The sequence below is a fragment of the Arvicanthis niloticus genome, chromosome 3, assembly GCF_011762505.2.
Source record: "Arvicanthis niloticus isolate mArvNil1 chromosome 3, mArvNil1.pat.X, whole genome shotgun sequence".
In the NCBI taxonomy this organism is placed as follows: Eukaryota; Metazoa; Chordata; class Mammalia; order Rodentia; family Muridae; genus Arvicanthis; species Arvicanthis niloticus.
This window is the reverse complement of record NC_047660.1, coordinates 57,877,260-57,904,075: the sequence shown is the minus strand read 5'-3', so window position 1 is coordinate 57,904,075 and position 26,816 is coordinate 57,877,260. Positions and strand designations below refer to the sequence as shown.

At 41.7% G+C, this 26,816-nt stretch overlaps 1 protein-coding gene across 1 annotated transcript in view; it reads right to left on the bottom strand.

The window, feature by feature from the left end:
- Positions 1–21,079, bottom strand: part of Kpna3 (karyopherin subunit alpha 3) — a 68,087-nt gene extending 47,008 nt beyond the window's left edge. Inside the window, exon 1 of the mRNA XM_034497927.2 lies at positions 20,640–21,079. Coding sequence (XP_034353818.1) covers positions 20,640–20,708 — 69 coding nt within the window. The 5' untranslated portion in view covers positions 20,709–21,079. The remainder of the gene's footprint in view (positions 1–20,639) is intronic.
- Between the last annotated feature and the right edge of the window lie 5,737 nt (positions 21,080–26,816).

The following is a 26,816-nucleotide window of genomic DNA, read 5'->3' as shown; positions in this document are numbered from 1 at the left end:
TTTTTGGGTCTCCCCTTCCAACACACACACAAATAAAAATTAAAGGATTATAAGTACTTCTGTCATCTTGATTTGGTGACAGCTCATGATATACACATATGAATAACATGTCCTTACATGCAGTTTATCATTCTGTTAATTATCCTTCAGTAAAGCTATTTGAAAATAAAGCTTAGTAAATAAAACCTGATACAAACTGGAAAAAAAAAAAACCCACATATACTGTACAGGCCAATTTTATGTCAACTTGAAAGAAGGAAACCTCTATTTTAAAACATGCCTCCCTCCACATGATCCTGCTGTAGGGCATTTTCTTAATTAGTGACTGATGTGGGAAGGCCCAGGCCATTATGGGTGGGGCCATTCCTGGGCTGGTGGTCCAGGGTTCTATAAGAAAGAAAGCTGAGCAAAAAATGGAGAGCAAGCCAGTAGGCAGCACCCTCCATGGCCTCTGCAACAGCTCCTACCTCCTGGTCGCTGCCGCACTGCTTGAGTTACTGCCCTGCTTCCTTCATGATGGACTATAATGTGGAAATACAAACCAAATAAACCCTTTCCTCCCCAACTTTGCTTTTGGTTATAGTATTTCATCATAGCAATAGAAAGCCTTATATACTTATGTATCTTCTTAGGCATTAAAGTCCTGACAATAGACAAATGCCAGAGTTGACTGGTGTGAGGAGAATGTAGGGTGTATGTTCTCACTGAAATAGACCACAGAGGCCTTCCACAGCCCACAATATATTTCTGGAGACTTTCTGACTTAACTCGATCTTCTGTGACTCATCATTCTTCAGATACATGCTCGAGTAATGAATGAATATACTCACAAGATTCTACCTTTAAAACACAAAAGCTCTCAGGAAATCATGAGAGCTGCCTGCTGTGGTGCTTTCTTTGAGCCTACAGGCTTTTACAGACCCCAAGTGGTTGTCAGGTTGAACCTTTTGTAAAAAATCTGAGACAGTATGGTAGTTTTTGAGGCAGGGTCTCACCATATGTCATGGGCTAGCCTCAAATGCAGTGACCTTCACTGTCTCAAGCCTCTCAAACTTGGATGACAGGTGTTCCATACCAGGCTCAGCAAAGATAATACCTTTTGCTGGCTCTGTATCTGCTGTTTCCAGTGTTATAATTTGGTGGTGTTGACTAGCTCTACATTTATGATGCAGACAATTTTAGGAGTGAATTGCAAATAATCAGATCTAGCTCAACTTTCACTGTGACCACATATGGCTCTAAGTACTAATTAATATCAAGGGTGATACGATGCTACATGAGGAGAAATGAGTAGGTCTACCATTCTCTAGCTATGTGACCTTGGACCACAGAGAACTCAGCAAAGAAACAATCATACTACAATCACTATCTTTGAGCCAGTACAGTAAAAGTATTTTTCCTAATAGGTCTTTGTATTAGCATTAATTATATATGTTTGTTTACCACGTGGATGCAGAAGCCTACAGAGCCCAGAAAAAGGCATTGTGATTCCACACATGTGCATCAACCAAACTCTGGTCCTCTCCAAGAGTAATAAGCTCTCTTAACTGTTTTGCCATCTCTCCAGCCCAAAGGTTCTTTAATGAATATCTTTTTTAAAAATGTTATTTGCCATACAGTTAGGTATATCTATTCAGACCATTCAATTTGTGTCTTATCCTTCTATTCAATTACAATGTGAATATCAACATCAAATGTATGTTACATACAAAAACCTGAAGGTCCACAATGTACATACAACAATTAATTTGTTTCAACTTTTAAACTTTCAGCTCTCTTGCATCCTTCATTGAAAATGCTTAAAGATCCAGTGTGGTGGCACATGCGTTTAATCCTAGTATTTATGAGGTATAGTCCCTAAAAGTTCAAGGCTAGCTTAGTCTACATAGTGACTTCCAGGTCAGCCAGGGCTACACAGTGAGACTGTGCCTCAAGAGTCAACGAAATAGAAAGCAAAAAATAATAATAATGCTGATTCTTTTGAAGAAAAAAAAATAATGCTGATTTTGGTTGTAGACAGAACTCAGCTGCTAGTGGTTTGCCTTAAATTGATGAGTCCCTGGGCTCAAGCCCCAGCACTGACTAATAAGTGCTGATTTTACTTGTTTTTTAAGTCTAACAACCTTAGTTATATGAAAAATAATTACAGTCCAAACAGACATTCTGTCGTGCTTTTTTATGTTCTATTGTATCAGTGTTTGTCTTTTTTTTTTTTTAAGATTTATTTATTTTATATGTGAGTACACTGAAACTGTCTTCAGACATACCAAAAGAAGGAATCAGATTCCATTACAGATGGTTGTGAGCCACCACGTAGTTGCTGAATTAACTCAGTACCTTTGGAAAAGCAGTCAGTGCTCTTAACCACTGAGCCATCTCTCCAGCTCCCAGTGTTTGTCTTTTTGTAGGATAATCAAATATCTGAAGTAATCACTAAATTCCTACACTGGCTTTTCATGTTAGGTTTCCTCATTAGAAACTGCCTTCTGCAACTTAATCTTTTTGGACTAGCCTACCACTAAGATCCCTGACATGCATTATGTGGACACACATGCTTACTCAGCACCACAGACTGACAAGATCTGATGGATCTTACACGTTTGGACTTGCTCCCTTCTCAGCACCCTCTTTTCCAGGATTTCCACTATTCCGTCTCTAGAACTCTAGTTTTATAGTTCACACCAGTAATACTGTGTACTCTGTCCTAAACAACAGATTATAAGGAACCCATAGACAAAACCCCACCAACTTATAATTTCACCCAATAGCCATTTGTTTTTTTAAGAACAAAAATCACTCAAAGTTAAATATGCTTTTTAATCCTCCAGTGCTTTAAAACATTTTAAATACATATATTTTATCGAGGTCTTATTATATGAGGGATGGTTAACTTTAGGGAACTACATAATCACTTGGGAGTCAGAATTCTATACACTAACTACATTGACTTCATAAACTGAAATGCCTTTATTATCTGTTGTCTTAATTAAGGTTACTGTTGTTGCAACACCATGACCAAAAGTCAAGTTGGGGAATAAAAGGTTTGTCTTATATTTTTGCATTGTAGTCCATCACTGAAAGAAGTCAGGGCAGAAACTCAGTCAGGAATCTAGAGGAAGGAGCTGATGCAGAGGCTATGGAGGGGTGCTGCTTACTGGCTTGTTCCTCATGGCTTCCTCAGCCTTGTTTCCTACAGAACCCAGGACCATAGCCCAGGGATGGTCCCACCCACAATAACCTAGACCTTACCCATCAATCACCAATTTAAAAAATGTCATACAGGCTTGCCTGATCTTATGGAGGCATTTTCTCCTTTGATGCTCTCTCCTGATGACTGTAACTTGTGTCCAATTGACATAAACAAGCCAGTACATGTGTTGCCTAGTCTGGTTTGAACCCCCAAGTTCTTGCTTCCATCTGAATATAAGATATGCCAAGTATGCACACCTAGGCCTAACTATCTTTTTCCTTTTAATAATAACTGCCTTTATTCATATGTAACTCATAACATGAAATTCAACCTTTTAAAGTACAATAAAATATAAACTCAGTACTTTTTAGCACTTGTGACTTACCGTGTGTGCATGTGTGTATGAGGGGACAGATATGCCATGTATGTGAAGGTCAGAGGACAACTCTGTGGAATAGGTTCCCTCCATCCACCTGAGCATGGATTTCAGGATGTCACCCTTGCATGTAAAGTGTCTGTATCCACTGAGTCAATTCACTGACCTCTGTATTTGTTGTATGAGACAAGGTTTCTCACTAAAACTGTCTTTTACAACCTGACTAGGCTGATTGGCCAGTGAGCTTTGGGATCTGCCTGTCTCCACAACTTCATAACCCTGGCTTTTTACTTGAGTTCTGGAGAGCCAACTTCAGGCGTTCATGCACAGCCACATCTCAGCTCTCGCCTGCTGTCTGTGGAAGTCATCTACGCACTCTAAATATGGTATTCCACTGCACAAGGTCACTACACTCTAGTTACTCACTCTTCAGGTAGAGGACACCTTTGAAATTGTGATACTGCTACTATTTATTTATGTGCATCTATGTATGTTTTCCCATCTTTTAGACATACGCAGGAATAAAGTCTTGAATCAACGTTCTAATACCTTGAAGAAGTACTACATACTTTTCCAAAGTGGGTAACAATCCTACCAACAAGTGAATGAAGGTTCCGATTTGTGCATCTTCGTAAGGCATATTATTCAATTGTAGGCATTCTAGTGTACAACAGTACACATCACTATTGTTTTGATTTGCTAATTGGTAATAATGTTCACTAACTCTTATTGTGCTTATCAGACACTTACATACCTTCTTTGGGGAATGTACTATTCAAATATGTCACTTATTAACTGACTAATGTTAATATGGTGTTGTTGAACTGTAATGTTTATGTAGTCTAGACACAAAGATGCCTCTCAGCAGATAAAAGCACTTATCCACAAGTCTGACGACCTTAGTTCAATCCCTAGATCCCATAAGGTAGCCAGAGGACAGACTTTCAAAAGTTGACCTTTGATCTCCATACATTTGTGGGAAAATGCACACACATACAAAAATCATATTTTATATATTTGCTTATATATATAAAATACAATAACAGTTTGTGCTTCAGAATACCAGGGAAAGGTGTATAAAATAGGTAGGGTTGTAAATAAAATAGTTACAAACAATAATTGTTTTTAAATGTACATAGAAACTCAAATTGTTAGTCCCTTTATATTTCTTTGAAATTTTCTAAAAGCAAAATTAAATTCTGCTTTTCTGCAACTATGAACAACACTGACAGCTAACTGGGTGTGTCTGTAACAGCCATATCTCTAAGGCCTAAGTTTCACCTTTGTGACAAAAGAAAAAAGAACTTGGAATCATTAAACTACCAATGTTCCTGCTAGTTCCTTTAAAAAAAAAAAAATCAAATAAAGATTAAAGTCTATACTTTGAATTTGGTTTACAAAATTCTAACTAAGTAAGTGAAATAAAATATAACTTCCATAACTAACAATATAGCAAAAAAAAAAAAAAATACAAATGCTCCTCAAACTATAACAGTAATCTGGGCAAACCTACCATGTAGTACAAGAGTATTGCGTGCAGCTAGCCCAGGGCAGCCACATATCATCAGCTCAAGAAAATTAACTTTAAAATTTAAAGTATCCATATTTTCAAATCATGGGAAAATAGAAAAGCTGTAAGTTAGAAAACTGAAATATCCTAAGTCAAGGAACATCTTCTATAGTTATTTCCGCTAAACCTCTCATCCCTGGAAAGGTCCTATGCTACAATCTCCAAAACATCTTTTCTTTTCTTTTTAAAGATTTATTGATTTATTGATTTACTTTATATGAGTGCACTGTAGCTGTCTTCAGATACACCAGAAGAGGGCATCGGATGGCTGTGAGCCACCATGTGGTTGCACATGGGAACTGAACTTAGGACCTCTGGAAGAGCAGCATGCTCTCTTAACTGCTGAGCCATCTCTCCAACCCCAACATCTTTCCTTTAAGCACCATCTCTTTCAGAATGTTCTCTACATGTAGCCCAACTTCATAAACTGTGGGTTGGAACCCTGTCTGAGTGCTTATAGCTGACTTTCTCTCGGGTAACAAGAAATACAGCAATAATAAAAGACTTTCAAATGTCCAACAATAAAAAAATAAACTAAAAACATTTTAATAAGCCCAAGGTGTTTCTAGGCTTGCTCAGCCATGTCAAATCATGAGTTTAGTACAGCCTTAGCCTTAGTTCTAAACATATGCATGCTTTGCACTGCACTCCATGAAATATTAATTAACTTTAAAATTAATTTGGCAGATTCTAGACATATAGTTTATGTTATAAACTATAGCGTTTTATACATGTCTTCTAAAGAAACATAATGGGGGGCTGAAGAAGGATGGCTCAGTGGCTAAGAGCACTTGTTGCTCTGACAGAGGGCGCATCACCCACGTGGCAACTCACAGCCATCTGTTACTCCAGTCCCAGGGACCCAATGCTCTCTTCTCACCTCCACAGGTACCAGGCATACACACGGGACACAAACATGCATGCAGGCAAACCACTCATACACATAAAAAAGTCTGAATTAAATCCAAGCCGGATGGTGGTAGCACACACCTTTAGTCCTAGCACTCAAGTGGCAGAGACAGCAGATTTCTGAGTTCAAGGCTAGCTTGGTCTACAGGACAGCCAAGACTAGAGAGAAAACTTGTCTAGAAAAAAATAAAATCCAAAAGAAAAAAAAAAGATAAGATTGCTGCTTGAGGCCAATGAAACAGCTCTCCAGGTAAAGGAATTCACTGCTAAGCTTGATCAGAGTCCAATCCCAAGACCCACATGATGGAAGGACAGGACTGACTTCTGTAAGCTCTTCTCTGACCTACATAGATACACACAGAATAAATAAATGTAAATTTTTTATTAAAAATTGCTAAAAGAACTGCCATCTGAGTTTCCTAAAAAGCTTTCAAATGATTTTGGACTTGGGATTAGTACAGAATTTCCAACAGTTTCTGAATAGCTTTAAACATACTTCTGCCATTTTATGCTACTTACTGATGTGAAGTATCATTCTCAACATTGATAATCTATCTCACTAATATCAATAAAACTGCTTTGCCTTTAACATGTTTTTTATTCCACATGTACCAAAGAACTGATTTAAAATAAATTTCTTTATGGATTATCAACAAATATTTTATTTCTATATCTGTTTTATATACACCTAGGATGGAAAAAGCTTACAAACCCTGCTCCAGAAATAACTTTGTCAAAGAAAAGAAAATAGAAGCCATCAGATTCAGTAGCCTATTAGCTCCCCTGCTGTGGGCATGTTCACTTGTCCAGGTCCTTTCCACAGGAAGCCCCTTTAGGATCTGATGCTTGAGGCCTGGTTACAACTCCTCCTGGATCTTCTGTTCCTTTCCTAACCAGGTCCTTGCTTCTTTTTGTGTTCATTTTCTCAGTTTGGCCTGCAGTAAATCCTACCACTATAAACAAGAGAAGAAAATCACTACTTCTCTCTTTACTGTAAGCTGTTTCTTCCCATTACTATCGAGTACGGAAATCAAAGTCAAACGGAACTAGATCAGCTCCCTGGCATCACCCAGCATCCAGCCACTACCACTCTCACCGGTTCCCATTTCCCACTGGCCCGTAAGTGCCAGACAAACAGCTTATATTTGCAATGCTCATCAGACATCTCCTCCAAGGCAGCAGCCTTCCAGCTACCCCCTTTCAGGGAGCTCTTTGCCCCTAATGTTCTCTATCTGTGAACTGCAGCTAAGCTTCCACAGCTATTCCTATGACCTATTCCTCAGCTATATTTCCCCTAAGTCTTTAAAATAGTATATCCTAGGGGCGCTTTCTTTTCCTGCCCCCTCTCCTCCATCATTACTCATCAACATTATCATCTTTTTAAGAAAATCACATTCATTTATTCATTACCATAGAGGTCCTGGTAATTAAACTCAGGTGGTCAGGCTTGGCAACAAGGCCCCTTTCCTGCTAAGCTAGTGATTCTCGACCCTCCAATTGTTGCAACCCTTTAATACATACAGTTCCTTGTGTTGTGGTGACACTTAACCATAAAATTATTGCATTGCTACTTCATAACTGTAACTTTGCTACTGTTGTAAATCGTGATGTAAATATATGCAACTCCCAAAGGGGTCACAACCCACAGGTTGAGAACTTCTGTGCCATGGCATCTCCATGGCCCCTACATTATCATCTTCATCATTCTCTCATTGCTCTAACTCAAGTTTCACTACTTATCATAGAGCCTTATAAGCCATATCTGATAATCACCTGATTTCATAAGCACAGCTTTATCAGAACACAGCAACACATCCATTTCCTTACCAACTTTCTACCTTTCCTTTTGTGCTCAAGGCAAGCTGAATTAGTCACAGAAGATAAAATATAGCTCTTCAAAATATCAATTATTTGGGCTTCAAAGATTATGGCTTTTTAAAGAAAAAGTCTTTAACATGTTCTTCAATGTAAAATACACCAAATAAATAGTCCTAATATCTTCTCCTGCTTTTAAGTCCTAATGCTGATGCTATTTCAAACTATCTATGGGATTTCTAACTATATTACTCCCAACCTGTTGTTTTGCTCTCAGCAATATGTCTTCTGTTGCAACTAAAGAACAGTTCTATATGCACAAATCACTCTACCTACCACCCAAGAAAAGAGGGTTTCCATGGTCTAGCCTCTATCTATCCTACTCAACTTTCTAAACACTCCACACTTAAGAAATACTACATTATTTCAGTTCCCTAAACACACTATGATGCCTCTTCTAGGCCCATCCAACACTTACTATCAACCAACACGCCTCTATTTGTCAGGAAGCCTTCACTGATTCACCCAGGCCAGCTTATAGAGTTGCTTTCCCTAAGGGCCCACTGTACTGAGAACACGTTTTCTTTCCATGGTCCCTGTACTAATCGCATTCTTCAAGCAAGAACCCTGCAGCAGAGTAGAGTAGGAGGATTACTAAAGGGCTGGGCTGGAAAGCTGGACTAAATGCTGGTCTCACCCCTTCCTAGTTTCATGGTTTTAAGGAATTTACCTAACTCATTTTCCTCATCCACATAACAGAACATTTGTGGCAATTAAGAGTATTCTTACACACTGAGTGTTTTGCTCATTGTTAAGTGTCCCACAATTACTGGTAATCCTTATCTTTGATGTTTTATTCCTCAAACTCAGTTAAAAATTCACATTAGTCCAGAATTCATGGTCTTTATACTCCAGTTGAAATGACTTGTTAACGTTTACCTAAAACCTCCTAACAGTCCTATGCCCTAGGAAGCCTTTCAATTCCAAGACAGTTTATCACCTAAGAATTATGTTACAAATATCACAAACAGACTTGAGTTAACTTAAGAAGGAAAAAATGAAGGAATGGAGGCAAAGAATATACTGGGAAGACACACAGCAATTCACAGAGCTAAGATTGAAACACAGGGATCAAAGCAGTTTCCACAGAGGTAGATGGCATGAAGGAAGGAATGGACAGTTCCTCAACAAAACCTCCAAGGGAGGTCCAACTCAAAATGCCTAGGGCCAGCCAGCCAGGAGGCTAAGTGGGTAAAAGCACATGCCACCAAGCCTGGCAACCTAAGATCAATCCCAGAAACCTATGGTGGAAAGACAGAACAGGCTCCTGCAAATTGTCTTCCCTGTGCCTCATTGCTGCCCAGTAGTGTGCACTTGATTCAACATATGACATGCAAACAAATGCACAAAAACGCACACTACCCCCATATAAATAAAGTTTTTCAATTTTTTAAAAAAGATATAAAAACACCAGGAACAGAACTTGATTAGTCTAATCTGTGTTAGCCAGAAAAAAGGTTAGGCACTGTAGTCGATATTCCTGGTTGTCAACTTGACTATATCTGGAATGAACTACAATTCAGAATTGGAAGGCTCACCTGTGATCCTGATTTTGAGGCTGGAAAATATAAGTTTCTGACCTGGATCTTGGCATGGAGATCTTAAGGCATAGTGGCTATGAATCCCAGGAGACCAAGCCAAGGAGATCCCTGAGTTCAAGGTCATATGGAACAAAACAAGTCCCAGATGCAGGCACTGTGGCACACACCTTTAATCTGGGTCACACCTTCTGCTGGAGTCCTACATAGGATGTTGGAAGAAGGAAGACCCTCTTCTTCGCCTGCTTGCCTTGTGGGACTGAGCAACTGCTAGATCCTTGGACTTCCCATTCACAGCTGACCATTGTTGGGGAGTTGGGACTACAGACTGTAAGTCATCATAACAAATTCCCTTACCATATAGACACCACCCATAAGTTCTATGTCTCTAGAGAACCCTGACTAAAACAGGCACTTTAAATAAAGAAGAGACAAGCATTCAGATTGAAAAATCCCACCAAGAAAGCTGGTTATAGTGGTAAACACCTGTAATCCCAGCATGTGGGGGATGCCTGCAAGAGGACCACAAAACCAAGCTCAGCCAAAGCTACCTAAGACCCCCTTTTCAAAACACAAAACAAAACAACCTAACAAGAGATAGCCAATAACAGGAAAGTAGCTTCCAAAGGCCAAATCAAAGCATTGTTACCAAAAAGATATAATAAATGTAATGCCACTGTTTCAACTCTTTGCAAATGCTAAGCCTGGAAGCATTTCCAGAGCTGTTTGAAGTACAACCTTCCTATAACCTACTCCATTTCCTTAGATATGGTCAAGCATTGCCTTTGTCTATACTCTAGCAGCAAACTGCATACAGGTATTAGAGAACCTAGCACACAACACGGAATTATTAAGCCTAGGGAAAGATCTCCCCCTAAAACTCCCTACATCTGTGTGTGTTCTTTTAATTCATTTTAATCTTGTATGTAAGAATGTTATGCTTACATGTGTATCTGAGCACCTCATGTGTGCAGCACCTACAGAGAACAGAAGAGGGCACAGATTCCCCAGAACTGAAGTTACAAATATAAGACTGTAAGCCACCACATGTGTGCAGGGAATCATGCCCAGGCCCTCTGGAGGCAGTGTGCCTTACCATTGGCCACTTCTCTAGTCTCTCATGTTTATAAATTTTATGATGAAACTCTGCCTGGAACACAGGAAAACATTAAATGTTATTAAGTCTGGTTTCTAATCACTAGGGTCTGTGAATCAAATAAAAAAAGGAAGAGAAGAATACTACAGAAAAACATGCTGACAGATCAGAAAGAATAGCAGATTCAGCCTCACAAAAACTCCACAAATATAAGAATAAAAAACCAAGTTTTAACTTAGAAACTTAAGGCATTACCTATAAAAAGATACACATAATGAATGTTAAGAACCAATAAAATTAAATCATAACATAAGAGGGCAGAGAACAGTGTAAGACATTTTAGAACATGGCACTCTAAAGAAAAGAAAAATTGGTAGATAAGGAATTCTATACCAGAAAGCCTGGCAGTTCAGTCACTCCCTTTCTTCCCTGTCTCTTCTGACAGCGTTGTGGAGGTCAGTCACTGTTACAGCCTGTCACAGTACACTAGACCTGTTCAGCACCAGTTTCTCTAACCAAAACTCCCTAGGTCATGGGGGAAAATATTTTCACTTTCTTAAATCAATCTTTCAAATAATCAATTCCAATATCATAACTGACAGATAAGGGTATGGCAAATCCTTAGAAAGGACAGTTGTCTTACTATCACTGTTCCCTTCCTTCATGATAGAGGAAAAGACCTGGAAGGAATGCTACAGTCAGATCTGTACTCGCAAAATAAAGTCAACGTAGGAAAGCTGCAAGTTACACAAGACAATACCATTGACTCTGAAGCCAGCTTTCTAGAAATATACTTTGTAACTCCTTCACTTGCTAGCAAAAGCTCATGTTACCTTTTTCTCCTTCAAGTGTTATCCAGTATGTCATCTCACTAAAATAACTAAAATTCATTCAGCAAATATAGTAACGTTTATATCTGTGACCCTGTGATCAAATAATATTATCAGCATATATTCTAAAACACATAGCATCAATTAAAATTTTTGATTAAAAAAAATGCTGAACTGTGAATGCTGGTAAACACCGGTAATCCTACACTCAGGAAATATGGGCAGGAGGCTAGAAGTTCAAGGCCAGGCTTAGCTACATAGGGAATTTGAAGGCCAATGTGATTTATATAAGTCTTGTCATAAGTAAACTAAATCTGACCATTTCCCTGTAAGTTTAACTTCCAGTTTACAGAAAAGCCTGAGGATGGTGCAGAATATAAGGAACAAATTAAACTACTCCATGAGGAAAGACAAGCCTATGCTAAGACCTTCTAATAGGCTCAGACATATGAAACTGCTGATTCTTGGTTGTTCTAAACCACGAAAATGATACTTTCCCATGGTGCAATGCAATGTAAAAACACTGACCTAATTTTTTTCCCCAACAAATTAATGGTATTTTAAATAGTGAGAAATACAAAGATGCACACACCTGTAATACTAGCACTACTAGGAGGCAGGAGCATCACTGAAAGTTCTAGGCCAGCCTGGACTATACAGCACAGCTTTGTATCAAAAACAAAAAACCCCAAACAAACAAACAAAAAGCAGTAAGGCTGAGGATGTAGCTCAGTTGGTAGAGTGCTTGCCCAGAATGCTAGAACCCCTGAGTTTGTTCCCCAGCACTGGACATTGGTAGATACAGGAGTACTGAGAGTTCAAGGTCATCCTCAGCTATACAACAAGTTCAAAGCTAACCTGGGTAGATACATGAGGACCCTATCTAAAACAACAAACAAAAAACCCTAAATAAATAAATAGTGGACAAACAACAGCCAAAATGTAGGAAATAACCCAAGTATTCACTGATAGAATGAATAGAGCAGTGGTTCTCAACCTTCCTAATGCTGCAGCCCTTTAATATATAGTTCCTCATGTTGTGATGACTCCCAACCATAAAACTATTCGTTGCTACTTCACAACTGTAATTTTGCTACTGTTATGAATCATAATGTAAATAGCTGTATTTTCTGATGGTCTTGGACCACCCCTTGAAGGTGTCATTCAACACCCACGCCAAAGGGGTCGCAACCCACAGGTTGAGAACCACTGGAATAAACAAAATGCAGTATATGCATACAGCAGAATATTAACGGAAGGAAATTTTGATACATGCTACAGTAAGGATGAACCTTGAAAACATTGTGCAAAGTGAATATAAGCCAGTATTCAAAGGCTTGTGTAATGAATCTAATCTACTAAGCACTTGCCTTAATCTCCTAACACTTTACCTGTCATAATGTTTAGATTCTATTTTCAAAGTAAAAGGGAAAGACAGTATAGGAGTAATAGTCTCAATTCAAAAATGTACTACTGTGCCTGTCCCTTTGTTGGCCATCTAAAGGCAAGATGGTCACTAGCAGCTCTAGAGTCACTTGTGGGAGTTCCACCAGGGTTCTCACTCTTGCTTTCTCCTCAAACCACCAGGGCCTGATTGGGAAATAGAGGCTGAACATGTGCCAGCAGTGGCTGGGTCCATCGGCACACAAAGGACAAACTTTGTTAGTTTGTACTTGGTGCTCTTTCTTGAAGATATTATTGAGACCAGTAAGAGATCATGCTAGTCTTTGTACATAAACATATATGTACACACACACATATATATACATACATATATATATGTATATATGTATATATATATATGTATATATATATATATATGTATGTATGTTAAGACCACACACATATACACACTCACATTCTTGCACTTTGCAGGGCTATTGAGATGCTAAGTTGTTAAGAGCAAGTTAAGAGCACTTGCTGCTTTTGCAGAACAAGTTTTTATTCCAAGCACCCACATGGCAGGATGCAACAGTCTGTAGCTCCAGTTTCAGGGGATCGAATACACTCTTCTGGCCACCTCAGGCACCAGACATGTTGATACACAGACATATATGCAAGAAAAACACTCACATACATAAAATTAATTAAATGTATACGTGTGTGTGTGTGTGTGTGTGTGTGTGTGTATGTGTACACACGTAAACACACTTTGGGAAAAATACATACAGTACCAGTATGGGTGTATTCCAAGATTGTTTTGGTGGTTGCTTTGTTTCAACCATATTGTTCAGTAGACATTGAAGATTAGTTGGTGCCTCAAAAACCTTACAGTACAGTTGGGGAAACAGACAAAACACAATTCAATACATTACTACTACTACAATAACAAAGATTCCCTCAGGAGCAAAGAAAAGTACTTTGATCTACAGTACTTAAGAGGTAGGAATTAGCCAGTCAACAGGAGGCAGAAAAGGATATTTCAGTCATCAAGATAGCCCTGAGAATAGAAACAGCCCTGGGAAAGAAGGGAGGGCAGGACTCCAGATTATGTATAAGAATATAAGACATTCAGTGTTGTAGAGCTTAACTGAGTGAGGGAAGGGAGGGGTAGTGAGGAGAAAAAAGCATCAGGCTTACGGAAAGATCCCAGTGAACTAAAGGAAGGGCACCACTGAGGGGAACTTTTATACTGGCAGGTGACAGGCAATAAGGCCTCAAGTGGGGGTGGGGGGGAGGCTAAAATCCAGACACTGCAGAGATTGAAGCTACACTGACTGGCATCTGACTGGAGGTGAAGGTGAGGAAGGAATCCAAGAAGACTCTCAGGTTTCAAATTTAGTCACAGTTAGGGCAATAAGAACACAAAGAGAACATGGCTTTACCACTCACTGAGCACGAGAAGCTGCTGAGGTGTCTGTGTGACCCCTCCAGCACAGAACTAAAATAGATCTCATTCCTGCTCTTGCCATCCCCCTCCCCACCTCAGAGAAGTGGTGGTTAAAGCTAAAAGAACTGCTGGTGTGAACAAGAAAAGTTGGTCATAGAGGAAGACTCACAGGCACAATCCTAACACATGCCTACACTCAATGAATAGGCAGTGGAGCTGGCAAAGGCAAAACAAAGTTAAGACTGATTGGGCCAGGAAAAGGGACACACACCCTCAACCTCCTCCCTGTCGGCAAATTCAAGAAAATTAGTGCCTGACATATGAAATCGAAATTCCTGAAAAATGGCACGTTCTGCAACTTTAGTAATGGAAAAGTATCACGAAGGATGGAGCAAATAAGCACCTTCGAGACCTGAAAGTGGTTAAATGGAGCCAAAAGGAGAATGGTGATTCCCAAAAGCACTGTGTTCAATCGCTATTATTTAGAAAGGCTAAATGTCAATATGCTAATAAAAATAAACATGAACAAGTATGAATTCTGCACTAATCTTTCTTCTAGTTCACACTCAAGTATGAGTTTGTTCACCTTACAAAAGTACGTTACAGACCGGGTTTCTAAAAGAAATGATCTTACAGAGCCTGGAAGGCTGGTTCCCTGGTTAAGAGCACTGTTTGCAAAGGATGAGAGATCAGTTTCTACCACCCAAGTGAGATTCTTCACAACTACCTGTAACTATCCAATGCCCTCTTATGGATTCTGAGGGCATCTGAACTTATGTGCAGACACACACACGATCTTTTTAAAATATTTTAAATCTTTTTTAAAAGCTTGTATTTTAAAAAGATCTTACAATATTTTATCTTTCATCCCTAAATACATAGTTTTAAAAGGTATATGTATTATCTAGTCCCTTTTCTCAAAAAGTATGTATGAAATTTTACCAACCAATTACTAAATGACCAGTGACACTGCAAGGTCTCTGCCCTTACTAGACATCTTGATAGGCCCCGGACTTTAAAACCATATACACGTAGACTGTTAAATAGCATAATACTCTATTCCAAACAAGTGAAAACAAATTCACTCAGGAAAGCACGAGAGCACAGCAAGTTGACAGTACAGAATACAGGCGGTCAGCAAAGACCATATGGGGGTCTTCTGAAGGTCTGTTTCATTACAACGACACTGTGGAAGAATCATAATCTTACTGACTATAGAGATATATGAAGGAGTCTCTTTATACCAGTGGTATACAAGAGAACTGTGTGTAGGAAATCATGGAAAACCTTTTACCAATACAATAGAAGGTCCAGAGAGAAGACAATTTTGGAAATGCATTGGAAATTGATTACAAATGAAAATGTGCGCCGGGCGGTGGTGGCGCACGCCTTTAATCCCAGCACTTGGGAGGCAGAGGCAGGCAGATTTCTGAGTTCGAAGCCAGCCTGGTCTACAGAGTGAGTGCCAGGACAGCCAGGACTACACAGAGAAACCCTGTCTCAAAAAACCAAAAAAAAAAAAAAAGAATAAAAAAAAGAATAAAACCTTTCAAGAGTGAAAAAAGGCAAATAAATTCAATGATAAGCTGTATAAAATGTATTATTAATGTTTTAAAGCACCAAACAGAAATTGTATGATATAGTCAGCATTTCTTCACTACTTTCCTGGCTTACAAACCTTCAAACATGCTTCACTCATGCCAAGCCATAGTTTCCCTCAATGGAAGAGAGCAAAATGAGCAAAATCTGGTTTTAAGCCCAGGCTCAGTCCCTTACCATGTTGTAACTCAGGGGTGCTGAAGAGTTGTAGGCCTCAGGTTTCCTCCACAGCAAGTGGGACTTGTAATAGTGCCTACTTTCATAGGATGGCTGTGGCCAAATAAATAATCCATATAAAGTACTTAACATCATAAACACTCATTAACTGTTAAGGTTTCTTAGTTGTTCTATTGCTGTGAGGAGACATCATGACCAAAGCAATTTATAGGAGGAAGCTTTTAACTGGGGACTTGCTTACAGTCTCAGGGCTAGACCATGACCATCATGGCCCAGAGGGCAGCAGGCAGGCAGGCCAGCTGGCCGGCCACTATAATAGTAGCTGAGAGCTCACGTCTAATTCACAATGTGCAGACAGAAAGAAAAAAATGCAACTAGGCCTGGTGCAGGCTTTTAAACCTCAAAGCTCACCCCCAGTGACAAAATGACATCTCCTCCAGCAAAGCCACGCCTCCAAATCCTTTAATAGTTCCCCAGCTGGAGAGCAGCCACTCAAATATACAAGCCTATGGGAATCAGTCTCATTCAAACTACCAGTTTCTTACTTTGTTATTATTAATTATTGACAAAAATGCCATATCCAGGCCATCCAAATAGCTCAGTAAGTAAAGGTACTTGCTACCAAGCCTGGTAACCTAAGTTTGACCCCTACCCAAGAAAGGAAACAACCAACTCCTATAAGCTGTCCTCTGACTTCCTAAGTATATTGTGTCACATGCACAAAAAAATAGATGAATAAACAAAAAGTTAGCTAGCTAGGTAGTGGTGGCATACACTTTTTTTGATCCCAGCAGATCTCTGAGAGAGAGGCCAGCCTGGTCTACATATAGAGCAACTTCCAGGACAGCCAAGGCCACACAGAAAAACCCTGTCCCAAAACCAAACAAACAAAAAGTCATATTCTTGAAATTTATGCACACCCACGCGCATAAGACAAGGTTACCTTGGGCTCCAGCTACCTGAATGTCTGTTTTAGAACCAGTCACTGAGCAGAATATTTCTGTTTTACACACCTTTCTAAATCTGAAAAGAAAAAAACAACTTTCTTTTTAAAAAAAGCTTCAGGATCAATGCCTTATATGAAAAATGTCTAGTATTGAGAAACAAACTCAGTCCCATTTCTTCTTCACTTGTCTTTCTAGGTTGGCTATAAAAATCTGATTCCTTACCCAAGCTTCAATCACTACCAATGATTTAGCTCCTCCATGCCTACCTGTGCATGCAGGCTATCTTCTGTGACCTTGACACAAAAAAGATGAGGAAGGGAAGGAAGATTAAGAGGAAGAGCAAAAGAGATGAATGAGAAGGGTCATCAAGTCCTGATTTCAAGTTATAACCATTATGTCGTCTTAGTTTTTAGAAAATCCCTTTTTACAGACAACACTTCTTGCAAGACTATTCCACCAGACCAACTCCTGTAATCATCATGCCTCTTTTGCACCTGTGACTGTATTCACTAATTTCTCACCTGCCCATCTCAAGTTTGATACATACTTCCTCTAAGATCCACCACTTCATTCTGTACTCCAAAGCCCTCTGATGAAGTCACTATTAGCAGAACATCTCTAAGATGGTGTCCCCCTCAACCCTCTTTCTACTTACTCACAGCCCTCAGAGAATGCTGCCTTATTTTCCTTGTACCAGATGACTGCATAATTTTAAAATGTTTTATCTTTTGTCTACACTATTTGTAGAGAAATATCAAACACATGAATAATCACAACTACTTAATTATAGTGCAAACTTGTATTGACTCAAATGCAGCACAGCTTCTAATGGGAAAAACGAAATTTAACATGGCTGCATCGCCTCTAAATTCTGTTTAAACCCACAATAAAGACCCTGGATTAGACCAAATCTCAGATTACCCTTCCACCATATTTCTAGCCCCCGCCCCCTCTCCATATCCCCTTAGTAAAAGCAGTCCTGATGAAGTTCCAGGAACTTTTCATTTACTGTTCCTCAAATCCCAAAACCATACCCTGCTTCTTCCACCCTGCCCCTCCCCTTCTCCAGTTAACTCCTTTTCACTTCATTTGCTTATTTTTTGAGGTAGGGTATCCTATAGCTCAGGATGGCTTTGAACCCCTAACTTGCTGCTTCCCCATCAACTGCTGAGATTACTGAGTGTGCAACCAACCTTTTCTTTGACTCTTCAGGATCAGTTCATTCCCATGTATTTATTAGAAATCAATCAGACCCGGGCAGTGGTGGCGCATCCCTTTAATCCCAGCACTTGGGAGGCAGAGGCAGGCGGATTTCTGAGTTCGAGGCCAGCCTGGTCTACAGAGTGAGTACCAGGACAGCCAGAACTACACAGAGAAACCCTGTCTCGAAAAACCAAAAAAAAAAAAAAGAGAGAGAGAGAAAGAAAAAGAAAAAAAATCAATCAGACTTCATTATTGTTTGTACTATAGTCACTAGCTAATGAAAGCTCAAATGTGACCAGCACATTACAGAAATATGGTGATTCTCTAGTAAACGATAGTGACATATCTAACTTATAAGGATTTAATGAGGTATCACACTCTTGGTATAGCATACCAATATATAATTCTTTGTGTCTGCCACAAAGAACTACCATTTAAATGCCTATTTCATGTCCTAGTTATACAAACATAGACTTGGAAATGAAATGTGTAAACAAAATCAGACAGAATGGCTTGGCAACTCTACTGTCTTTCCAGAGACAGGGTTTTTCTGTATAGCCCTGGCTGTCCTGGAACTCACTCTGTAGACCAGGCTGGCCTCGAACTCGGAAATCTGCCTGCCTCTGCCTCCCAAGTGCTGGGACTAAAGGCTGAGCCACCACTGCCTGGCTGGCAACTCTATTGTCTTTTTCACTTATCCACAAGCCACTTGTTACCTTCTACTAAGCAGCTACTATCTGCTGTGGATCTATTACATGCAGAAGTTCTTACAAGTTATCATTAAACAAACAGGACACAATGCTCAAGTGAATCATGACAAAAACTTACACCAACATCCAGAAGACGAAAGAATGTACAAGCGATACGAGTATCCATATAGACCATTCAAGTGCTGCTTCTAGTAATAAAAGACAGGCTCAAGAACAATTACTGGTATGACAGGGTGTGGCGGCCCATGCCTGTAATCCCAGCACTTGGGAGACTGAGGCAGGACTATTCTCTGGGCTTAACCAGCCCGCCCTGCAGTAAGGCCCTGTCTCAAAAAGAAAACAAACAAAAAGCAAGAGAAACTATACATCACATGCACATGCCATGCGCGCACACGGAAAAATTACTGGTAGAAAAAGATCAAAACTAAGTCTTATCAAAAACCACACTGATGGCTGTTCCATTTGCTAGGTTTCACTTTTGTTTGGAAGTAATTCTCAAAAAGAAACTTAAATGTCATCAGAACAGAGATAGAGGACCTATAGTCTCACTCAAATGGGAATTCCACAGATATTCCCCCAGGTTTTTCCAACTCATACTTAATTTTGTAGCTCTGAAAAATGGCCCAGCTTCATCTAATTCTTAACCAAACCAAACCCTGTATTTACCAACTAGCCTTTAACAAAAAAACTACTGGACTACACAAATCATATTACCTACTATTAGAATAGAGAAGAGAGAATGGGCTTTAAACTATTTCCCCCATCAAATCCAGAGGTTGGGTCCCAGTGAAGTTCGTCCTATTACACTTCATTGGTTTTAGTAGGAGGAGAGAGACCTCTAGCGCTACCTCAATAAGCAGAGTTTGCAAATAGTAGCTGCTAATGTCACCTTAATGAGACAATGGCAACATGCTGAGTAGCAGCAAACTGAGTGACCACAATGAATGTTTACAGTTTTGCAACCACTTGGAAAATCTACTAGCTTGGTAGCATGTGGTATATACACGGACGTAGGAATCTATGTATCCAATTTATTTCTGGAAAACAGGTCAAAGAAATTATTTTCCTATTATTCATACTTCTACTCCAAGATGAGCTTTAAAAAAAAAAAAAAAAAAATCCCAAGATCAGAGGTCTGCACAACCTCCTTCCCAAAGCTTCAACACAATAGATGGTAAACTATTGTCCACCTTTAGATCGCTCCAAATGCCAGCAGTCACAGGGGTATGAGCTGCAACAGCTCGGGAAGACTGGTCCAAAGGACAGCACTGGAATATAAGAAAATGGTCTTGGCGCATCCTACCCTCCCCCATCCACCTCCCTCAAACAAGTCAGTTACCCGGCTGGTCCCCACCCCCCTCTGAGGGCTGCCACCGCCCGCCTGGGCCCGGCTCGCACAAGGTAAGCGTGGGGACCCAGGCTCCATGTGCGGCAGCGCGGGAGGCTGCACCGGCTGCGGACACGAGCGGCGGCCCGGCCCCGGCGGTGCGGTCGGCACGCGGGGCGGCAGCATCCCGGTCCGTCCTCCCGCGCGGCCCGCGGACCCCGCCTCGGCTCCACATCCCTTCCCCTCCGACGCCAGGCCGCGCCCGCGCAGCGGGGCCGAGCGCTCAGCGGTCCCAGGTGCCGCGCTAGCCGCTCAGAGGGCGGCTGCTGCCCGGGCCGCGGCGCCCCGAGGCGGCGGCCAACTCCGACTGACCGCCAGCCGGCGAGAGCCAGCGGCCGCGGGCCCCCGCCCCTCCCCTCCCGGCCGCCCGGCCCGGCCCGGCCAGCAGCGGAGCACACTCGCCTCCACATCGCGGCCCTTGTTCTTGAAGCTCTTGATGCGGTGGTTCTCCAAGCCAGGGTTCTCGGCCATGGCTGCGCGCGGCTCCGGAGGCGGCTGCTCCTGCGGCGGCGGCGGCGGCGAGTCGAGCGGGAGGGGACGGAGGGGGAGGAGCGCGCGCTCCGTGACGACTGGAACGCGAGGTGGCCGCGGCGCGGGGGCGGTGCTGAGGAGAAGCGCGCGCTGGAGAAGGCCGGAGCGCTGGCCTGCCGGCTGTCGCGATAACCCTGCCCTCACCCCTTCGTAAGGCCTCCCCACAGCCGCTAGTCATGTGCTAGAAATGGAGCCCGACCTAGCAGCTTTTACCGGCACCCCTGAAGCGGGGCGGGGTGGAGGGGTAGAAACTACAGTTCCCAGCATGCCGCGCGCGGGCCTGAGCCACGCCGTGAGATGACGAGAAGCATGCCGGGAGGGTTGTGCGCGCGCTTTCGGCTCGGCGCTCTCTGAGCGCGGGCTCGAAGCCCCACCTCTAGGCGGGGTACTGGGCGGGGCAACTCTGGAGATGGCACCTTGCGGCCTATCGGGAGAGAGAGGCGGAGCTCCCGGGGCGCACCTTGCTCCCTACAGCTTGGAAAATTAGAAAAAGAACGGCCACGCGTGCTTTGCGCTTTTGGCTTCTTTAGGGTCTCCTCAAATAGCAGCCACCCTCAAACCCTGTTCTCTTGTTCTGCTTCGGTTTTATAAATAGCACGCTTGTTTCCACTCCACAAATACATGTGAGTGTGATGTGTGTGTTTAGGCTTGTTTCCTGCACCGCTATTAAACTCAATGAGAACAGAGACATTGTTGGTCTCAAAAATCTGTCAGATCAAAACAGTACATAGTAAATTCTCATTTAAAAAAAAAAAAAAGTGCTCTAGTATCCCCTGATTTCTCCAAGCATCCTTGTGCAACCTTCACCTTGGCAGCCCTACCTTTCTATCCCTTAACACACAATGTAGCCTTCGGGCAGTTAATCAGACCCTAGGGCTGCAGACTCCAGACTGCTAACTTCCTTTAGCTTACAATTGGAACAATAACAGTTTTTGGTTGGTTTTAGTTGGCTGGTTAGTTTTGTTTTTGTTTTTGCGTCAGGTGGACTTTATTTGATTGTATATGAGAATATTACATTGTCCCAATTAGGGTTTCTATTGCTGTAAAGAGATACCATGATCATGGCAACTCTTATAAAGGAAAACATTTCATTGGGGCTGGCTTACAGCTTCAGAGGTTCAGTCCATTATCATGGCAGGAAGCATGGAGGCATGCAGACACACTGCTAGAGAAGGAGCTGAGAGTTCTACATCTCAAACCGGAGGCAGCAGAAGGGGACTGTCCCACAAGGGACCTAGCTTGAGCATAGGAGACCCAATGTCCACCCTATAGCGACATATTTCCTACTACAAGGCTATACTTTGTACTAGTGCCACTCCCTATGGGCCAAGCAATCAAACACATGAGTCTAGGGAGGCATTCCTATTCAAACCACTACAAGAATCTTCAGCAAATATAAGCTTGTGTTCAATGTTATGCTACATATGATCAAAAGGAGCCAGGTCAGAGTTTGATAGAAATATACCATAAAGAATTCAGTTAAGACAATCTTCAGAAGAAAAGGAACCTGAAAGTCAAGAGTTAGGAACTGAAGCCGGGCGGTGGTGGTCCCAGCACTTGGGAGGCAGAGGCAGGCGGATTTCTGAGTTCGAGGCCAGCCTGGTCTACAGAGTCAGTTCCAGGACAGCCAGGACTACACAGAGAGACCCTGTCTTGAAAAAAAAAAACAACCAACCAAACAAACAAACAAACAAACAAAGAGTTAGGAACTGAAAGGCCTGTGATGGCCAAGCCCAGTTGATAAATAGAGTAAAGGACTTACACCATGTCTGCCCTACTGGAGTGTGGTCTCCTGATGCCAGAAGGTTTGTTCTCAGGGAAAACATAGAGCTGCATTTTTGCTCTGTATTTTATTTTTGTTGTTGTTTTAACTATTTTAATTGTGCCCCTCATCACTTCCACCGCCCCCACCACCACTTTTTTCTTTCTATTTTAAAAATAAACACATTCACGTTTTTCACTGAATTCAAGCTGGGACTGACCTGGACACTTCCTCTCCACTGGCTAGTTTACATAGTGCCAGAAGGTGCGACGTGGATAAATGGGGGAGAGACACATCAATAGTCTTTCCTAATGGTGAATGCTGCTGCATACTATAATGCCAACCTGCTAGGCAAGATGTGCCCATCGGAGCGATAGTGGCCTGGCTATTAGAGTGGGGTTGGGGGCAGCTAATGAACCACGTTTGAATTGGATTTGAGGTCTGTTCCACAGGAAAGAATTCTTGCCTAGTACTTTAAGTCTGGTCAAAAGCCCTAGAAAGGAACATATTACTGTTGTCTTGCTAAATGGATGTGTTGTTAGCCTGATTTCTAAATACTTATATTTATATACATAGTCTAGTGGCTTTCCTCAGCCTTGGGCAAGAAGCTTCTCCCTTCCGTGATTAGCAAGTAACACAGAGACTCGTAACTCATCCAAGTGCTAAGAATAAGTGACTGTTGCATGTTCACACCTAAATGGGACCTTGAAGGTAAAGGAGCAGAAATCTGTAACAAGTAGACATGGAGACATGACCATTACACTCAGGACCTCACTGCAGCTGTGGCTACCTCACTGTAGGTATGGCTACCTGTACAAGATCAAGCAAACAAGATCAGCCAACATTCCAAAGGGAGGCACTGATTGGATTAAATGGATTTTTAAAAGAGAGAGAGAGAGAGGAAGAGGAGGAGAAGGAGAGAACAAGAGCGATCGGGAAGAAGAGCCAGAGAGAGAGAGAGAGAATGAGAGGGAGGTGAAGCAGGGTGAGGTGTTGGAGCGCCTATAAAGAGTAAGAGGGGAGAGGTGGAGGTTGCTACAATAAAGATACATTGTTTATATGTGTGAACTTGTTAAAGAAGATACAAATAAAAAGGTATTCTTTTTAAACCTTTTGAGATACAAATTAGACCTGAACTTTACCTTCAGACCCTCAGTATTCCCCAAACCCTGCTGGACACACACACACTAAATTAAGTTTAAAATGTCATGCAGCCGGGCGGTGGTGGCGCATGCCTTTAATCCCAGCACTTGGGAGGCAGAGGCAGGCGGATTTCTGAGTTCGAGGCCAGCCTGGTCTACAGAGTGAGTTCCAGGACAGCCAGGGCTTCACAGAGAAACCCTGTCTCGAACCCCCCCCCCCAAAAAAAAGTCATACAAGTTGGGCATGGTGGTACATGTCTGAAATTCTAGCATTCTGGTTGTGGAGACAGGAGGATAATAAGTTTAGAGCCAGCAGGATAATAAGTTTAGAGGATAATAAGTAGTGCAAGACTGGTTTTAAGAAAAAATTAATAGCCTGGCAGTGGTGGCGCACGCCTCTAATCCCAGCACTTGGGAGGCAGAGGCAGGTGGATTTCTGAGTTCGAGGCCAGCCTGGTCTACAGAGTAAGTTCCAGGACAGCCAGGGCTACACAGAGAAACCCTGTCTCAAAAGATCAAAGAGAGAAAAAAAGAAAATAATAATAATGAGTTAATTAAAAATGAATGATAATTTAATATATACATATTTTTATTTCTTCCTTCTATTAGAGAAATGAATTGTCTCAGAGAAACTAGATTCCAAGCTTCTGCCCATTAATTGACCCAGAAGATTCTTGATTCCCAAATCATTCCTGACATTTAATTCTGGAACATGTTTGGCAAATGTCTGTACTCACACAAGAGGAAATCTGCCAGCTGTCTAGATTTGATTTTCAGAGCACTGAGGCTAACCTCATGCCACTGTCCCCCAGTTTAACTCAGAAATAAAACCCATGTAAGTTCTACTTCAACTTCTGCATTCCTTCAGATCAGCATCAAAGCTCAGAGGGAAGGGAGAGAGCATTATGGCTCAAGTGCTCCATAAGCAGCCCCCAGAAGAAGAACACACTCTAGTTAGGAATGCAGGCAGCCAGCGCCACAAGAAGAGCAGATCATTTAATCAACCCTTATGACAGCCTCCACCCTCAAACAAACAGCCCAAGTGCTGAGTGACCTAAAGCTCATGCTAAGAAGCTCACAGAATCACTAAAGTCACACTTTGGTGGTCTGCCATCCCCCAAGGGATGACTCTGCTTCTCTTTTTGTGTGTTTTCATATTCAAGACATCTACAGGATTTTCTCCCCAAACCCAAAACACAAAACCATTGTGGTAGAAAGGAAAGATTGAGAGCAGCAAGTGGGCATAAACCATCCAGGTTAGTTTTATTGCCAGCTTGCCATAACCTAGAGTCACCTGAGATGAAGATACCCTAATTGAAGAAATGTCCCCCTAAGTGCTGAGATTAAAATTGTGTGCCACCATGCCGAGCTTCAAGGATTTTTTCCTATAGCAAAAAAGACAGTGTCTTAGGGTTACTATCACTGTGATGAAACACCATGCATGACCAAAGCAAGCTAGGGAAGAAATGGATTATTAGGTTTGTACTTCCATATTGTGATCCATCACTGAACTCAAACAGGATAGGAACCCAGAGGCAGGAGCTGATGTAGAGGCCATGGAGGGGTGCTGCTTACTTGCTTGCTCCTCATGTCTTGCTCAGCCTCCTTTCTTATTGAACCTAGGACTACCAGCCCAGGAATGATCCTACCCACAATGGGCTGAGCCCTCTCCTGTCATCACTAATTAAGAAAATGCCTTACAGCTGGAGCTTATCGAAGGAGACATTTTCTCAATGGAGGTTCCCTTTTCTCAGATAATTCTAGCTTGTGTCAAGTTGACAAAAAAAAAAAAAAAAAAAAAAAAAAAACAGTACACCATGTCTAGCCTGTTGGTTCTTACCCTTAGAGTTGTCCCTTATGAGCACAAGAAGATTCCCATAGGTATGAGACTTATGTCCACATATAGCTACATCTAAATGTAGGAAGAGGAACGTTGTCTCCTTATCCCCCTTCCCAACATCAGAAAGAAAAGCCTTTCCAAGAAACATTGCAAAAGTCATACATATAGATTCATCAACTTGGGTTAGGTTAAATACTCATACGATGATGATGACGGTGATGATGATGACGATGACATTTTCAGTTCTAGATGGAGAACTGGGTTCTGGCCACAAGGATGAAAGTTGAGGAGAGACTACCTGCTGGAAAGGGAATCATATTAGGTGCTTTTGCATGCTGTGATCAAAATGTGTGCTAGAAGACTGATTTGGGATCACAGTTTCAGAGGGTTTGAGTTGATCTTGGCAGGGAAGGCATGGTGGGGCAGCCCAGTTGATAGCAGAGAGAGCTGGTGGCAGAAACTTCACATATCTATACTTCAGGAAGCAGTGAGCAAAACAATATCCAGAGGCTAAGTTTAACATTCAAAGGCCTTTCCCCCACGGCAGATATCTGCCAGCTAGGGCCCACATTCTAGAGTTCTTGTAACTTCCCAAAAATAGTGCCTCTGGTTTGATGCCCACATTCAAAACATAAATATGAACTGCCAGGCTCAACCACACTTTGATGCTCTGCAAGGGTAAAATGTCCGTATGTCACCCAGACATGCTTTTTGAGGTAGGTTAGTATCAACCAACTGTATTATTCAGGAAGGCTTCATAAAGCTTCCTGCAACTCCTGTGGGATCAAGGCAGAGGATACCAGCACTCCTTCCTAATAGGAGTTCCAGGAATGCCTTTCCTGCCAATGACACACACACACACACACACACACACACACACACACACACACACGAACGTATACACACATAGTCTGTGTACTGGTGACTCGCCACCACCTAGAATCACCTGGGAAGAGAGCCTTAATGAGGAATAGTCTAGATCAGGTTGGCCTCTGGGCATATATATGGGGAGATTGTCTTGACTGATAATTAATTATGAAAGGCCCAACCCGTTGTGGGCAGTACCATTCCTTAGACAGAGGTCCTGGACAACACAAAAATGTAAAAGATAGCTGAGAGCAAGCAAGCACAGATACCTTTATTCAAGCGTTGCCATGGACTTTGACTGTGATGTAACTGGGAGTTTAAGCTTCTGCTTTTAATGCCTCCAAGATGAGGTAGTGTAACCTGGAATTATGATCTATATAAGCCCTGTGGGGTGGTTTGAGTGAGGTTGGCCCCCATAGGCTCATGTATTTGCATAC